The 18,128-nt window shown below is 39.9% G+C and overlaps 1 protein-coding gene across 1 annotated transcript in view; it reads left to right on the top strand.

Moving 5' to 3' along the window:
- Window positions 1-18,128, top strand: part of EPC2 (enhancer of polycomb homolog 2) — a 49,638-nt gene that overhangs the window by 13,751 nt on the left and 17,759 nt on the right. Inside the window, exons 2-6 of the mRNA XM_063341615.1 lie at window positions 4,918-5,077; window positions 12,710-12,855; window positions 14,916-15,122; window positions 15,946-16,094; window positions 16,368-16,500. Coding sequence (XP_063197685.1) covers window positions 4,918-5,077; window positions 12,710-12,855; window positions 14,916-15,122; window positions 15,946-16,094; window positions 16,368-16,500 — 795 coding nt within the window. The remainder of the gene's footprint in view (window positions 1-4,917; window positions 5,078-12,709; window positions 12,856-14,915; window positions 15,123-15,945; window positions 16,095-16,367; window positions 16,501-18,128) is intronic.

Below are 18,128 nucleotides of genomic sequence, written 5' to 3'. Positions count from 1 at the left end.
AATATGGAATTGCTTATTGCAGTTTCATAATTAAGACAGCGATCAGCTTTTCAGTGTGAGGATGGTATTCGGCCACTGACCTCTCCAAACATGCCCATCCAAAAAACTATCACGTTTGTTTAAAGTATGGTAAACTATTTCAGAGAGAGTACTATGGGTGATGGCAACAGGGAGCGTAAAGGATAAGGGAAAAACCAAACTGGTCTGTTGGATTCAAGCCCTGTGTTTTGTAGCAGCAGAATAAAAGGGAGTATATTGGTAAATGTAGTTCTAACGGGTAAAAATAATGTTCATTATCGATCACTGTTTCCCTTAAAGCTTAATAAAAACAATCTTTAGAAGAATATTATCTGTTGACTTATTACTATTGTTGAAGTTTCTATCTGGGACTTTCTTCACTATGAAAAAAGTTTAGAAAGAAAATGAAACCTGTGGTATTTCAGGGGTGAAAGGAGATAGCAGTGGAGGTAGCTTGCTCTGATTTGGGCTTGGAGCCTGGTTCTGAACATGTGCACCCAAAGCTGGTTTTAGGTACCAGTTGTAGGATTTTTTTGGTTTTTGCCTCTGAGAAACAACTAAAGCAAGAATTGCAGTGTCTCAGTATGGGCTCAGAGGTGTGATTTCAGGTCCTGTTCTGGACTGAAGCTGATACTTACTCTCTGTCAGCCCTGTTGTGAAAGGCTGTCAAGTCATTTGGGTTGGAGCTTTGGCAGTAGGGTGTGAGACTGCTCGGTGCAGTGTGCTCTTGGTGACGCCTGCCACGGAGTGAGTAGATTCATGCTGGCAGGACAGGCTGTCTGCACCAAGGAAAACATACTGGATTATGTAAAGCCAGTGGCTTGAGCAGTTTGCTGTAAACTGTTGTCAGTACGGTGGTTGTACAGTGAAGGTACCTGCGTGGCTAAAGTGCATCTTGAGAGATGAATCTGTCGCTTGGAGAACAGTTTTGTTTTAATGCGTAAATATGCTGAAGCAGCAGTATTACATATACTAAACATTTAGATATTTCTAATTCTGTTATGCTGTTAGTTGAAGAAATAGAACCATCTAAGCTGTATTTGTTTGAAATTTTTTGGTCATACTAGTGAGAAAGATTTGGATGTGCTTTTTAAGGAATTAGTGAGTAATGACTCTTTGACAGGTACTCCTTTTTATTCCCATGGCAGCATGCTCTGTTTGCTATCATCACTGTTTCCTCTAATGTTCGGTTATTTTTTTTATGAGATCTTTTTATCTCCCCTACTTCAGAATGAAGTACAAGTTAAAATGTGGTGTATGTCTTTCAAAACCATAAGAAAGGGTGGAAAATAGACAAAAAGGTATATGGTATACCAATTAACTAAATCTATCTTTAAAAACTCTTTTACAGGTTTAATAAAGCTGTGTAATTAGACCAGCTTTCATATACAAGTCTTCAGAGTTTGTTTAAACAGAACTGAGGAGTTAAAATTTCTTATTTTCCTTAATTTCATGTTCAGTGGAAAGATTACTTTTTTCCCTAATTTTCAAAACTGCATAGCTTATCTGTCTCTTGAAGCTCCACTGTTTGAGTGACAGTAATACTGTTAAGACTCTTCTGTTTGAAAGCTGTGTTATGCTTGAAGGCTTTTTATAGTAAAGTGAGTACTAACACCTATTGTCACATTTTCCTTGGGAACTCTGTACGCTTACTAGCAGTGTTACAGAAACTGAGAATCTGAGTTACTCATCTGCACTGTTTAATGGGCTATGGAGCCAGAAGGTGTTTTGAATTTTGGTTGCGGTGTGTCCTTCACTACTTTTTCTGAAGGTTAAACCTTGTTTATCCATTCATTACTTAGGCCACCGTGGACTAGTGTGGCTTCTCTACAAGTTATTTAATCCTGTCTTAGAAGAGTGTCTGGGTTTGTTTTATTTTAGGGGTGTGGAGCTCTAAGTTGGTCAGCTTCAGTTGGTTGACTGTGTGAGGAATGCATCCTCAGCAAATTTGTTGCTGATCCTACATCAGGAGGAGTGGTTGGCTTGCAAACGGTGGAGTGTCCATCTTTGTGGATGCTGAGAAACTTGAGGACAGGCCCAGCTGAAATTTTGTGAAGTTTTTAGAAGTGCACAACTTTTGTACCTGGGGCAGAATAATAACATTGTGCATCAATACAGGCAGAGAACTGGCTGAGGAGGAGCAGCACTGATGGAAAGAATCGACCAGGCAATGGGTCAGCGCCCTGTACACACTGTATGACTAAGGCATGCTGTGGACTGGGCTATGATAGGAGCAGTGTGGCCACCAGCTGGGGAAGTTATGTTGCTCTTCCACTTGCCGGTGGTGAGGCTGTTCTTGGGATGCCCTTTCCTGTTGCTCTGCTTTCCCCAGATTTCTCAAAGATGTTGAGAAACTGGAAGCTACTCTGTCAGTGGGCTGCCAGAGTGGCTAAAAGCTTAGACCGTAGCTGCTCTGAGGAGGAGAGGGTGAGGGAACCGCTCTTGTTACTTCTGGCAAAAGAGAGTTAGTACGTCACTGAAACAGGTTACTTACAGGGGCTGTGGAAACTGGAGGCTTTCAGGACTTGAAAAAGTCATGCCTGACCTGTCTAGTGTTGGAGATGATCGTCTTCAAGTGGGAGTCGGACAGATAACCTCCACAAGTCCTTCCAGACAGCATTTCTGTGGTGCTGCTGTGTACTGTGTTGTTAACTGTTAGGAGACAACTCTTGGGACATCAGTTGAAAGCAACACAGTTGTGAAACAAATTTTATTTTAGTTGAATTATGTACTCAGCGCTGTGAAGCTCTCCAAGAGACATTTCAATGGTAGAGTGACAGATTTACTCAGTATGTACTAACTCAAGCAGATCACACCAGATATTTGATTGCATGCTTGTCTTAATTTTAATAGTGTTCACTGGGGAGCCTGATAGTTTGATTTAATGTTGCTTCTTCTACTACAGGAGATTCCCCAAGCTGCTCTTCCAGTCCCTGATTTGTTATATTCTAATTTTGCAGAAACTGGATTATTTGTGTTTCTGCAAGATCTTAATATTTAAGAGGGTGTAATTTATTACATATTGTTTACATATTTTTAAAGATTTCTTCCATTCAGTACCCTTTTTTTAAATAATGTTCTGTAGAATTAAAGAGGAGGACATTCTGTTCTTGAGAGAATTTACCAAGTGTGTAGCACAGAATCTCTGGGTGCAAGACTGCCACGTCTGCCAGGCTGCATTGCAGTGGAGTTACTGAAACACTGGTTCTCCTGTTTGGGGTGTTGATGTGACTCTTGTGAAGCCATATGTCACAGGTGTTAATTGTGGGGAGGGGTACCCCGGAAAACCAGAGGAGGAGGCAGTAGCAAAGTCTGTGTGTTTGGGTGGTTTTTTTTGGTTCCCCCCCGCCACGTTTGGAAGAAACACTCTTTCCAGCAGTCAAGTGTGTGGGAATGGCTAGAGCATAACCTGAAGCCCCTGGAATAGCCAAGGTGACGCTGCATAGGTCTAGGACAGAGCAGAGCTTTGACTTCAAGTTGATATTCTGCTGGGTCGTCCTCCCTCCCCTCAGATTCTGGAAGCTGGAGGCAAGAACTCTGCGGTGGGGGAGAACTGTAAAAAGAGATCGAAACTTTCAGGCTTTCGGTTCTGGTGGAGACTAATAGGTAATCTGCTAGGAGAATGCAGTTTGCTTGGTTTATATTCGACTTGCACAGATGGAGAGCTTGTGGCTTAAATCACCACAGCCGTTTACTTGGGAAAGCTAAGATTTGTCCTGGTGAAGACTACCACTCCTCCTCTTTACCGGACACACAGAAGGCAGCACGTGCCAACTTAGCCATTTGGAGTCTTAGCATGAGACATTTTTGTAATGGTTTAAATGAGTAGCCTGCACTGGAGGGTCTGAAGCACACACATACGCTGCACAGCTGCCAGCATCTGGCTCAAGGAGGGAGGCAGCCAGAGGGGGAGCATTCAGAATCATCCCATCGTCTGCTGGACAGGCTGCTATTGTCGCAGGGCAGTTCATACAGGTGTTCTGCAGACTGCACTCAAATGGTACATGGATGGTAGCATGAATCAGAATACTGCATTTGTACTGCTGGGGTTTTTCTTTGCCAAAGTTTAACATGAGTGCTCATGAAAAATCCCTGAGAGAAAAGCCACAGGTTAGTGCAGGCTTACAGCAGTAGATGAATTTCACTGAGTTAACTAATAAAATGATGTGTGAAAAAATCTTTGTAAGTTAATACACTTGTTGTGATCTTTATTTCACTTGAAATGATCCTGTAGCAATTGATTCCTGTCCTGTAAGAATAAAATGAAGTGATACCTATTCAGGAACTCTGTGCTTTTCAAGTGTGATTGTAGGACAACTACTCTTTATTTTGCTCTTAAGTAGCTGAATTTCTGAAGACAGCAAGCTGGTAAGAATTGCTGGGTAGACAGGAATGATGAAATTAGCTATTCTTTTGATTTGAATCTGTTGCTTGTAATGCTTTAAACGACTTCCTATGCATCTGTTAACTGATCTTGCATAAATTTTCTCTATGACAGGTTTTGATGAGTCTGGCTTATACCAGCCTTAATTTTCTACTAGGGTTATTTTGTGCAGTTTGAGTGTTTGACTTTTTTCCAGTTTGGTAGAAGGTGTGGGCTATTGTCTGAACAGAAGGCTCTTTTCATCTGTTTGTAGTCCTGCCTAATGTTCACTGCAGCCCTAAGATCCTTATCTGTTAGGAACCCCATGGTATACCAAATGATGGAGAACACATCTGTCCTGTCACTAACCCGGAAAGAAGCATCTTGCTGTCCTCTAAAATACAGTAAAGCCTCAACTCTTTTATCTGGGTCTCCTGTAACAGAGGTAAACAGTAGGAGAAAAGGACGGTGGTCTTTGTATGTGCTTCTATATACTGATACCTAAATAAACAAACTCTTACATTTTCCTCTTGCAGGAACATCATTTGCAACGGGCTATCTCAGCACAACAAGTTTTCAGAGAAAAGAAAGAGAGCATGGTTATCCCAGTCCCTGAAGCGGAGAGCAATGTCAACTATTACAATCGCTTGTATAAAGGAGAGTTTAAGCAACCAAAGCAGTTCATTCACATTCAACGTAAGTTAACAAATGTTGGGTTTGTTCCTCTTCCCCCACCCCCCTTTATTTAAATTGTGTAATCCTCAAGCAGTCTGGAGACAAAGTTGCTACAATGTTCAGAAAGTGGGAGGACTCAAAAATCCAAGGAGGATTTTTATATGTAAATTCCAGTATCTCTCTTCTCAAGTGCTGGAAGAATTTAAGGTTGAAGGTAAACGTGAGGTTATTTTCTGCTTTATTTGTTTATGGGCTCCATGCTGATACTATATCTCCATGTACGGTAGCTGGCAAGCCTTAACCTGTCTGTTGGTCATCCACTATTGTTGATCAATGCATTCTTTTTTTTTTTCCTCCCAAAGTCTGAGAAGGAATAACTGAACTAGCCTCCTAGCTGACTCCTACTTGCTTATAGTAATGCAGGGAATGGAAGAGTTGTCTCGTTTGCCGAGTGAGTCTGGAATGCCTGTTAACTCCAAAGTTCTAAATAAATAGAGATCAGTAAAATAGAGGAGTTTTTGTAACGAAATCAGCCTTCATTCTACTGATTGTAATAGAGTTCTTGAAGGTTCAGTTTCAGCTGTGCTCACAGTGCAATTCAAGCTCTTCACTATAGCAGGGATATATTCTGGGCTATGGATAACAGTTATTTTTCTGTTTTGCTAAAACTGTAGAGAGGTCCCCTTCTGTAGGGAACTCTCAGATTATTTTATAGATAAGAGGACGAATTCTTTTGTATGAATTCAGCTTCGTATGTCTAAAAAGACCTAATTAATTAATCTGAACTTGATTATAGCGGTCTCTGGCATAATTGTAACACTTTTTTCGGTTGATGTTCTGTTGACAGTGGTGCATGTTTATAGCTCAGTTGTTCCTTGGCACACAAATCATGTTTGTCCTTTGCAGCCTGTGGTTTTGGGGGGTTATTTTGTGACTTGGATTTCTCCCAGGAGTCATCTTCATAGCAAAACTTTGGTTCAGTCGTCACAGGGGCTTGTCGGTCCTTAATGGTGAAGCACAAATTCAGTCCTCAGTCACGCAGAGAAAACTTTTCTTGTCACTGATTCATCTTTTTGGTTCTTAGTTGTATTGGAAAGAGTATTGCTACAGCACCTTGAACAGGAATGTGGTCTCGGGTGTTAGTTTGGGGGTTTGTGCAGACAGTATTGATTTACTGGACTTCATCCATCCATTATTTCTCACTGACATGTTGAAGTCTCCTGTTTTTTCCATGTATTTAAAAAACGAGAGATTTTGGGAAAGAACATGCTCAAGATTCTCTATGATGTAGGAGAGATCATACTGGTAGGGTGAGAAATGATTTAAAGGAAATTGATTAAGTATTTCTCTCCTTAATAGAAGAAACAAAGCTGCAGGCAAGGCAGGTTGAATTAACTGAAATGAAGCTACTGAATGAGGAGTGTATTTTATTCTTTTCTTTGTTGGACATTGCTAGAAACACTGTAAATATTGTTAATAAACATGTCTAAAAGTGTTAAATATATTATGCCAAAATGTTCTTTGTCTTGTTGAGACTCACAGTCTTTGTGGACAGAATTACAGAAGGTATTTGAGCTGAAGATAAACATCAGATACTGCTCCAAGATAATTTTTCCCACATATTCTGGTTGGAGTAGGTGTGATGCAAGGCAGTTTTATGCTACATAAACTGCTTAGAAATTCTGTTTTAATGCTAAAAGCAGAAAGAACAACAATACTTACTTTGGCCAGGGAAGCTACGTAAACAGATAGAAGGCGAGAGGCCAGGTACTGTAATCCATACTTACTGGTGGTTGTTACTAGAAATCTCTCATTAGACCTAAATAGTTTTGCAGTGCATCTGATAGCCCAGGGTTTTAGTGTTTTTAACTTTCCTAGTATAATTCTTTTATTTAGACCAGTGGTTCCAAGCAGAGAAAAGTTAATGTCTTTGTGAGGCGTGGAATTCATGAATAACCATGGATTCCAGGTGTTAATTCAACCTAGGTAGCACCAATTCAGGTGACTTTGAACTGAATATAAACAAAAACCTTGAACTATTGTAATCATTCCACTATGCTTAAGAATTTTCCAAGAATGTTTTTAGTTTCAGTAACATGGAGATGCATTGTAAGTTATTAATATGCAGCAAAGAGAATAAGTTAGTGCACTTGTACCTATGTTAGAATTAAGTTAAGTGGGTGTAAGAAAAGTCGTGTCCCTAACAGAAACAATAAGAATGGAGCAAAAAAAATATTTTAAATATATATATTATAGAATATATATGTATTTCACCTACTTGTGTATATGAAGGGTAATGATACCAAACTCATGCTTTATCATAAGTAATGCAGCCAAATAGTTCAAATTATCTTCATTAAGTTGTGTGGGATGAACTCTAGTCACTTTTTTAAATTTAAAGTGAAGTGTGTGCATTTCGTGGAACTGAGAGTTGCCCTTTTTTGATTCATTGGGTGTTCTGCATTTTTGGAGGATGCTGTAGCAGGATCTGTTCCAGCTGTGGCCTTGCAGCCCAGATATGTACAAAGGGTATCTGCCCGCTCCCTCCCCTAGTGAGGTATTTCAGTGCAGGTGAGGAGCACCGGAAGCTCTGTTCCAGTCAGGTGCTATGGCCTTGCCGTTGAGGGGGTGTTTTGCTGCTTTGTTACTACTTTGGATATAATTACCATGATGTGGTTCTTCATTTACTGTTGGTCAGCACAGATGTGTCTGCTGCCATTGGGATCCATACTGCCCACTCCCTTCATACTGCCAGCGCCTTTCTGCTGGCTGTTGTGTTCATGGGGAGCTAATTCTGGGAAGAAACTCTTCTTTCATTTTTTGGTTAGGTGAACCTCCGTATTTATCAGTTTTCTGTCTTGGCTCGTCACATGATTGCTGGTGTTGGCACAAGCAAGGTGGTAGGAATGTGGCTGGCTGGGGAAGGAAGCTAGTAGAACCGCTTGTTTCAGTGGTAACTCATGTCTATGTCAGTGTAAAATGACCGTGGAACCACAGCGTTCACTTAGTTAGCTAAATGAAATCAGTTAATGTAGTTCAGTTAAACCCAATGTAATGTAACTTAAAAACAAATTGCATTTCTGTAAGTTAGTATAAACTCTGTTCCTGGGGGAGCTCAAGTAAAGTAAATCCCTCTGACAGGTACTGCTGTCAGGAGTGGTTAGAGTGGCAGAGGATGTAAACTAGGATGTTGGTTTTGTAACAGCAATTAGGAAGCCAAGGAGTTATGAGTATTCATACAAGGTAAACTTCACTGGTAGGATCACTGGGGCCCTGTCCAACAGTGCGCTGTAGAAACATGCAGTGTGGAGAAATGCAGAAATTTTGGAGTAGGAAAACTAGATTCATCAGTCAGTCACAAGAATCTGCCAGGAACTACTGGGAGGAAGGGATATAGATGATCCATTTTTAACTACATTGGTAGTTGTTCTTAAAATGCTAACTAGTAGCAGGTCATCTGAAGTACAGAGCTTTCTGTGTCTCAGTCTAGTCCTTCACTAATTCTTGCAGGCGTGAATGAACAGTTGCATCTGTTGCCATGGCAGGGGCAGAAACAGAGCCTGGTGATGGATAGTTGGATCACACAGCACATAAACCACCTGTGTCTTGTGATGGCTTCTGAAGCCAGCAAGCTGCCATGCTAGAGGCCAAGTCCGGGATGAAAAATGGCTTTTTCTGGAACCAGCACAGTTCACTCAGTGCTTGGGAATAGAAGAAAACTGATGATTAAGGATGTCCCTGAAAGCGTGTTTCAGAGAGCAGTGATGGACAAACTTCAGGGAAGGAGGACTCTTCCATGAATGTCCCAGAGCTGTTGTGAGCCAGCTTGGGGTTGATTAACTCCTTGTGATTGCATGCAGCAGTTAAAGGATGAGGGATAGCTTTGCGTTTCCTGAGACTCACAGACCTCCACAGGCTGCTGAGACTTTGTGGCCTTTATGTCCGCATTGAAAGAGGAGGTGGAATGCAAGTATTGCTTCCACTGCTTCAGCATCGTTAACCTGCGGCCTCTGTGGAACCCCCTTTCTTTGGCAGTCAACTGTATTGATAACTACAGGTCACGACAAATAGTATGAGAAGCATTGCAAGCAAAAGAAAAGCATTGCTAGAAGGCATGAAAAGCAGGATATGTAACAAGGGCTGCTACTGTTCTCACAGTACCAATTTCTTTTTGTATAAGAAAATGAGACTGGATTTATTTGATGTAACTTATTCCTGGCAAGTACATATTGGATACCTTTTATCTTGTCATTTTGATTGTTTGTCAAAATATTTTTGTAGAGTTGAAATTCAGGTGTAGTTTTGGCTTTTTTCTTAAGGCTTATAGCTTTTTCCATTTTCCAGTTTTTCAGCACTTAATTTGTTATTCAGGAAGTCTCAAAATGATTGCAAAAGAGCTGATGTTTTATCACCAAATAATTTAGTACATGTATGAAGTTAGGTGGACTTGACATGTTACTCAACCAGTGGTTCACAGGGGCAAATGAACCAATGTAATGGCCAGAAGGGAAGGTTCCACTTTTCTTCCCGGTTCCACTTGCGGTTGCGTACACCCCTGTGTGTCTTGAACTGGTCCTGATCCTCACCGGGTACCTCTGCAAACTGGTTCAACTTGCTAACAGTAAGCAGTGAGAGAGAGGGAGGGACTCTCCTGCGTTCAGCTGAGGTGCACCATAGGGTCACTTTACGTGCTGGCAATGCAGTAATCTGCCTTCTCCGTTTCGGATGGAGATCTCACCTTCTTATCGCTAATGCTCATCATGTGTTCCTGAGGATGGTTGGTCTTTTAAGTTGCTTGTGGGTAGAATGGTTGGGCTTTCTCTTTTCTCCTTGCTAGTTTTAGTGTTTCCTTCCAGTTGCATCGCACTTGAGCTTGTCTGATTTTGTTCTGAAAGGTGATTCAGGAAGGTGCATGGCTCAAGGACTTTGAGTCACTCTTCTTTCCTCGTTGTGGAAATGAAGGCGAGCTTACTGGCACTGCCTGCAGTGTACAGGTGAATAGCATCACATCTTCCCTGTCATAGAGATCCTCCTGCTCACCGAGTCTCTGGTTTAGAAATATTGACTTGAAACATCTTGTTCGTGGGGGATTACTGAATTATCTACTGACAGGTAGTAGGTGGATGTTTTTTTTTGGTGTAAGATCAATATCTGTCTGAGGGTAAACAAGCAATGCCTTTTCTGGACTTCAGTGGATTTCTGTGCATTCTCACGTTGTCTGTGAGAACATGGTTAAACACCTGTTTCTTGGAGTAGAGAGACCTGCTTTATCCACAATGATGGGGGTATCTGGTCTAGAAGACTGGCTGCCTCCCTTGAGCAGAGTTGTTTGTATATTGTGAAGCCCCTTTCATTAGGACTGTAGCAGCTTTATAGGCTCTGAGGATCATCTTGGGGTGGGGGAAACTTCTGCAATTTCCTTTCTGGTAAAAGTGGCAGTTTATGCTTCAGAGGTCATAAAATTACAGATTGTGGTGGAGGGGAGGTGCAATATTGGGCATCATTCTGCAGGAGAAGTACGAACTGCCGAGGTTGCCCGTGCCTGGGAGAGCTCTGAAGTGGTTTGAAACTCTGGTGAATAACATGTGGAGTCAGGCGTACTTGGTCCATGTTTGAGCTGTGGTCAGTGCTGCACGGGAGAGAAGCTTTGGAGTGAAGGAGTGAGGGTTACAGTTCAGGTGGGACAGCTTGCCCCATTTCAGTCTGTGGCTGATGTGGGGCACTGTTTGTGCCACCACTGCAGTTCTGGGCTCTGCTGGGCCCACACAGGAGAGGCTGGAACAAAGCTTCCAGGAGCCCGAGGTGATGTGTAGCACGCTGGTTTCATCGAGCACTGACACTTGGCAGGTAACTCACTGATACTGGGCTGGTCACCGGCTGTGCAGCTCACCCCAGGTGCTGTAACATCCTCTGTCTTCTCACAACTACATAGTCTTGCCTGGTGGTGTTTGTAATGAATTAAAAAAAAAAAATAAATCTGGGTCAGTTTTTATCTCAAAACTTTTGATTCCTACAGACTGCCACTGGTGAAGCAGGATCCAATGTTGTAAGCTGTAATTTAACTCTAATATACAGTTGTTAATTGTTAGAGGGATGCTGTGGGTCACGTGCCCAATGACAGTGTCAAGTGACCAGTGCCGTGCAACTTGTACCTACTGAATTAATATTGTTAATAATTCCACTTAATACATATTTACAACCTGTTTTTATTAACAACTTCTCGAAATAAATTTCTATAGTCTGTTTACAGTGTGTTTGGCCAGAGAAGCCTTCTGACTAAGTGGTGTTGTCAGAGTTAGTACAGTCGAGCACTGTCTCTTCTGAGAGGTAGCACTTTGCAGGTCAAAATGGTCAGGGACTGCTTATTAGCACGTCTCAGCTGTATCTGACTGAGTTTCCGTGCATAGCCGAATCGATTAAATGCTGGTAGCGCTTTAGCTAATTTATTGCATTGGAATACAGATGGAATGGTCTTGGGTTAGTCTGAAACATGGAAAGATGTTTGTTGGCTGTTCAGACCATGGGAGAGAAAATACTATCATTTAAAGATTTATAATTTAGCTTTTTCTTTTTTTCCTGGTCTTTCCTGGTCTTCCAAGTTTTTGTTTTAAGGTCCTATCAAAGTACGCTGGGAAACTTAGTAAGCAGATGTTTTCTTTAAGTTAACGCTTAGATATAGCCATGAGTTAACAGCGTAAAGCGAGGGTAGCGCTGTGTGTCTAATAAGAATAGAATATATTTCAACAAGCCTTCACTGCTTTCATACAGCAACTTGTTGATTGAGTTATTTGGAGTGTTGTAGTTAATACTTCACCTCTTCAAGGTTTTATTAGGTACAATTAATGTTTTGTATTAAGAATTCTTCATTGTTTGCAGTTTGTTTGTACTTGTTGTAAAACTTAGTTTCTGCTATGTTACCTGAATGGTTACTTCCTCCTGCTTTTAATAGGACCAGGAACATTGTGTAAGAATGGAAAATGAATAGCACAGTCTGTAATAAAGACATGAGCTTTGTTGTAAACTTGGGAACTTGCTATTTGGAGAGTACGGAGGAATATTCAGGTTCTGCATCTGGAGTTTAGTTGGTTTTGGAGAAAAAGTACCAATTCCTTCAGGACTGCTCTCGCATTTTTACGGTTTGTTGCATAGTTATATGAAGGGGGGGAGGAAAAGTTTAGCCTACTAAATATTTTAAGACTCTGTTTGTTGAACTATTTAAAAATGACCAACTGCAATTACATCAGAATGTCAGTGTAAATGCTTTTTCTCCAAGTCTGAGATTTGATGGAAAATTATCTTAATTGTTAACAAATCTTATCATGATATTCTGGAGGAGCTGTATTGTAATAGCATTAAGAGGCCTTTTTTTTTTTTTTTCTCTTGTTTTGCAAAGATACGTTAAAATTTCTATGGTGTTTTTTTAACTAAAGCTTTTTTTTTCCTGTGACCCCTTCAAGCTGCTTAAAATTGAACTTCTTTGATTCCCCTTGTACTGGATGTCAGAGACAAGCAGTGTTACGGTAGAGATGTGCTAATCCAAAATTTTATTGATCATTTTTGATATCTGATTGTCTGATGCACGCTTCTGTGTTTCCGTAGTGTGGTATTTACCAAGAATTTAACTTCTTTTGTTCACGTGTATTTCTCTTTCAGCCTTTAATCTGGACAATGAACAGCCAGATTATGATATGGACTCTGAGGATGAAACCTTACTGAACAGACTAAATCGGAAGATGGAAATCAAGCCGCTGCAGTTTGAAATAATGGTTGACAGACTTGAAAAAGCCAGTTCTAGTCAGGTATTGTGCTATGTTCAGAAATGACTGAGGTTTTTTGATTTCTGAGCTTTCTGGTCATGTGGTTCTGGGTGGTTTTTTGTTTGTTTTTCAATTTGTTTTATTTCCTATATTCACACAGGATAAGTGTGTGTGAGTCTGCAGTTACACATAAATCACGCTGCTGTCTTTTACTGTCAATATTGGTAACTTAGAAAAACAGGTAGGGAGGGAGCTTGTGGGGGATGGTTGGGCGGAGATGTTTTTAAATTTTAATTCCTAACCACAGGGTGTTAGAGAGGACAGCTTAGAACATCTTGTTTTACCTGTGTAAAGATGGAAGAAGCTCGTGGTCTACAGATTTAGCTGTAAACATATATGAGAATCCAAATTCTTTATTTCAGTTGGTACTAATGGACATTGACTTCAGTTGAAGTTTGAAGGTTAGAAATTTAGAAGCATACACAGCGAAGCAAAGTATTTGTTAAGATTGGGCTCTTGTAGCAGAAACTGCGCAGATGCAAGAAAGTAAGTTATACTCCAGTTCGGACTTGGAGGCTCGGACTCCTTGCTTTACAAGGAAGCATGGGTTTTATTTAGTCACTTATTTTATCGTAAAGGTACCAGTATCTTAATAACCGGGTTCCTGAGGTGTTCCAGGTCAGTATCTGGAGAAGGGTCTTAAAGCCAAAAACATTACTGAAAAGTTACATCTGAAAGATCAGTTTCTGAAGGGCAGGTTTGAAATAGGTAAAGTTATTTTTCAGTAAGATGAATATTTTGCTCGAGGGAAAAATCCATTGCAGGATCTGTAGCTCTGACTCAGTTTCTTATTCTGATTTAGTTCAGTGTAATGTGTTAAGAGGCCAAAATGTTGTATTCTTTACATCTTGGAGAAACTTTAAGAAGGATTAGGTAAATATTTATTACTGTGCTGAGAAGGTGGAGTATGAAGGAAAAAAAATTGCAGGGTTCATTGGATGATACTTGTTGAACGTGTGTTACTCAGATCTCTTAGAGCTTTGAGGTAGATACCCCTGTTTTGGCTTTCAGTTAAGGTGGTTCTGGTTATCACTGTTCGTGATTAATTTGCATCCTTCTTATGCTGGTTTCATCTTTCATGGCTTGAGTAATGAAGTTAAATTTCAGAAATATATTGTTTCCTTTTCTGCTTACCCTAATAGAGGGATGAGATTTACTGTAGTTGGACATGTTGCAAAACAGCAAACTTTTTTAGTTGATATTTTTCAAATTAGGGGAAGATGAAGTGCTGTCCAACTTCTGTTTTAAGTAATACTAGAGATACTGTTTTCTTTCTATGTAATGAATGGGTTTAAAATGCTATGAGCGTGTTAAACTAACGTACTAGTTAGTCAGTGGTGGGTTTTGCATTTATTTAGAGTCTGATTTCCATATAAAAAGCTTAACATAAAAAGGAAAAAAGTTATCATTTAATTACCTGTGTTTAACTACCTCCTACTCATGTAACTTACCTAAGAAGTGAATGACTTTGTATCTCTGGGCTGTAATAAACAGGGATGGTTATTATCCTTTTCTCTCACGAAGTAAAAATTTTTGGGGAGAAATTAAGAAACTTCAGAATGCATTCTGTCTACTGAAAAATATCTTCTAGGGGAATTGACATTAAACTGCAAACAATCCTATGTTAATAATGGCTAACCAATAAGAAACTTATTTTTTTAGAAAAAAAATAGTCAAAGTGATTCGCAAATCATGATCTGCAGACTGTAGTAAGTTATTTATATCCTGTGCTTGTAATTGTTTCGAACAGTGTTTTCAGATTTCATGAAAAAATGATAAAGTTGTAGACTATTGTATGAAAGTTTCTGAGATGACAATGATGCTGTATCAGAAGAGTTGGGAGCTTAATATTTGGAAGACCGGCTGGTGGCTTGAGTATTTCAATTTAGATCAGTGGTTTTTTCCTCCCTTTGCTGTCTTCTGCTAGAAAAGAATCAAGTTTGTTTAGAAAGTGTACAGGAGGTGTGAGAGTGCAGTGACTTTCTCCCTGTGCCACCACCCCACCCTCATCTCCATTGCACCTTTTCAATTTTCTCTTTCAGCTTGTAACACTTCAGGAAGCTAAATTGCTGCTAAATGAGGATGACTACCTTATTAAGGCTGTATATGACTACTGGGTAAGAAAGCGTAAGAATTGCAGAGGGCCATCTCTCATCCCCCAAATCAAACAGGAAAAGAGGGATGGCTCCACCAACAACGACCCTTATGTTGCCTTCCGGAGGAGAACTGAGAAGATGCAGACGAGAAAGGTAATTTGCCAAACCTTACTGTTTTAAATTTGTCATTTTAAATCCCGCAGTGATAGGAATAATTTTGATTTGTATCCAGCATCTTGCAGGATCTGTCCTGCGGTATCCACAGTTACCAGTCTGATTGCCCCTGTTAATACTTGCAATATTAGATGACCCAGCTAAATTTCAAACCTGCTGAATGATGTAGTCAGTGTGTAATCCATCAGTTCTCTATGGCCAACTTACAATCTGTCTGTTCTCTAGAAAGCTGAAACTCAAAGGGTGACTTATAGGTATTGGCACATACTGCACAGCTGCAACAAGCAGCTGTGGGACTTGCTAGGTTTCACACTTCCCCTTCTGTGAAAAAGAGGAAAATGATCTTCCATTTGCTATGGAGTAAATAATTTGGGTTTTGTATTTGCAGCGTGGATTGATTTGAACTGGAAAATCTGTAATTACTCAGCATTTTAACATCATCTTTCTACACATACGTACACAACCTTATTGTGTGCGGAATTAAGGTGGAAAAAGTGTTTTAGGAACCAAATCCTGAATTCCTTGTTCTGACAAACTTCCACTGGGTTGATATGGAATCTGAGCAGAGAAAGCGTGGGGGGAAGTGGCTGAAAAGTTCTTTTTCAGCTTAATTGTAAAAGTTGGTTTGTTTGCTTTTTGTGGCTTTGTCTACCGAGTAGATTATGCTTTAGGAAAAGTTTCTTTTGAGTGTACTCGCATGATTCTCACTTGCAGCAGCATTATATTGGTGTTTTGGTTTTTTTTGCTATTTATGCCTCGTAAGTTTTGCTTTTGACTTAAAATTTGTTTAATCTTTCAATAGAACCGAAAGAATGATGAAGCGTCTTATGAGAAGATGTTGAAATTAAGAAGAGAGTTTAGCAGAGCCATAACAATTTTGGAGATGATTAAGAGAAGAGAGAAAACAAAACGCGAGCTATTGCATTTAACATTAGAAGTTGTTGAGAAAAGGTAAAATTGCAAATTGTACCTGTAAGAAGTCATTTGTAACACCAAGGTTTTAATTTTCATCAAATATGTTTGAAAACACCTCCTGTAACTTATTTCTGTATGGATGCTAGTCTTCCGCACACATGCAGTGCTGAAGGCATATATAGCACCGTAAGCTTCAGTAACTGAAATAAAAGGGGCTTATGCAGACTGTTTGCCTTGATGATGTTTTCTGTCTTTCAAATATTTTCCCAGTGGAAATGCAGTATTATATTTTTAATTGTGTTTTTTGAGGTACCATTTGGGTGATTATGGAGGTGAAATCCTCAATGAAGTGAAGCTTAACAGACCTGAAAAAGAGATGAGCACAACTCCATCCACTCTTCATAATGGAAATCATCACAAAGTTCAAGAATGTAAAGTTAAGGTAAGCTTTCTTCTGCTGCGAGTCTCTTGTTAGCGGTGTCGTCGTCCTTCTGGATATACACTGCTGATGTTTGCACGGGAAAAAGGAGTAGGAGGCTGCCATACTTGAGGGTAGGAGACCAAGAGACTGCAGTGCTGGCTTCCAGAAGTTTAACGTTTGTTTTTCCCACCTAAGTTTTCAAGGGACTGACAGGCATTGCTGTTTGTTTCTTTAAACAACAGCAGTGTAGTACTCTTCATTTTCCTTCTCAGTTCTCTCTCTTTCCTTGTAAGGTGATGTAAACATGAACTGTTAAGTGGACGTCAGGACCTCCATGAGATTGCAAAGTGAAGTGAATTATTTTTCCTTCTCCCTTCAAAGGGAGACTAGAGCACTAAATTTTTCTGATAGTGTTGTCCACGACTGGCCCACAGTGTCCTGAAAATACAGGATTTTACTGAATTACAGCTAGAACGCAGAAGGATTCCAGAAACTATTCTGAACTGTTTAAGTGATCTTTGAGTAACATTTCCAGGCGCAAGAATGCAACTGTTATCTTGTTGGCAGCTGAAAAAAGTTGCAAGCAACTAATGTTTTAAAAAACACGTCCTGGAATTTGTAGTAGTTGTTAACTGAGGCCTGCACGCTTCTGAGTAATACTGAGTAGGCATTTTTGTGTCTGCCACAGCTTGGCCCTCAGTATTAGGTAAGTAGCAAACACAGGAAGGTGGAAGAAAGAGTGGGTAAATTTGGAACCTTTAGTTTCTGCAAAGGGGTAGAAGGCTGCTCTGAGAGAAAGAGTGCAGAAGGATGTAAGACTTGAGTTGCTGTGTGTCACATACTAGTTATTTTGTCTTTCTAAAACTAGCAAAGTTGTGAAATTCTGTACTTAACACTCCTTTGACGAAGTCTTCCTTTACATTTTTTTAATATGTCCAGAAACTCAGTGGATCTAGTTTTATTTTTATAGTTGACCTTGTTATTACTTGTTATTAACATCCAGAGAAGTAGTAATATAGGAATAATCCATAGCTAGAAATGCTAAACTTTAATGGTTTTCTTTTTTCTTGTCTCATGACACTCAAAAAACCAAACCAAAAAAAACAAAGCGCCAACCACATCAAAGGGAACTCTGTATCTTCTGTCATTGTTCAGATCTGATACCAAATCAGATTGTAATATTTTTGTGTGCTAGTTATTATCTTCTTGGGAGGCCAGTCTTTACATCTGTGCAGAAGAGAATTAAAACACTTTTCTCAGGAGGATCCTAGTTAACCAGAACTACGACTGTATTTGTTGGTTCTGGTGATGTGCGGTTCCAGCAGATTTAAATGAAAGATAGTAGAACAGTCATAACAGTCATAAGCAGCTTACACTACAAGCAGCAGTATTGAAAAACATATCCATCTTGGGTTAATGTTTTTGAAATTCCTACTTCAGAGTAAGGTTGGGGTTTTTTTTTAACAGTTAATACAGGCACCGATTGCAAAATTAACTGTTCGCAATTGTAAAGTAATTGTATTATTACAAATGGTTGATCTGCTTGTCTTGTTTCTACTTCTTCATGTTGTGTTTCCTTTAATTGTTACTTAAGCCATAAGTATCTCTTCTCCCCTTTAGGAGCTATCTTGGCTTTAAAACATAAACAC

The sequence above is a fragment of the Chroicocephalus ridibundus genome, chromosome 7 (assembly GCF_963924245.1).
Source record: "Chroicocephalus ridibundus chromosome 7, bChrRid1.1, whole genome shotgun sequence".
NCBI classification, from domain to species: Eukaryota; Metazoa; Chordata; class Aves; order Charadriiformes; family Laridae; genus Chroicocephalus; species Chroicocephalus ridibundus.
This window is presented reverse-complemented; position numbering and strand designations above follow the sequence as displayed.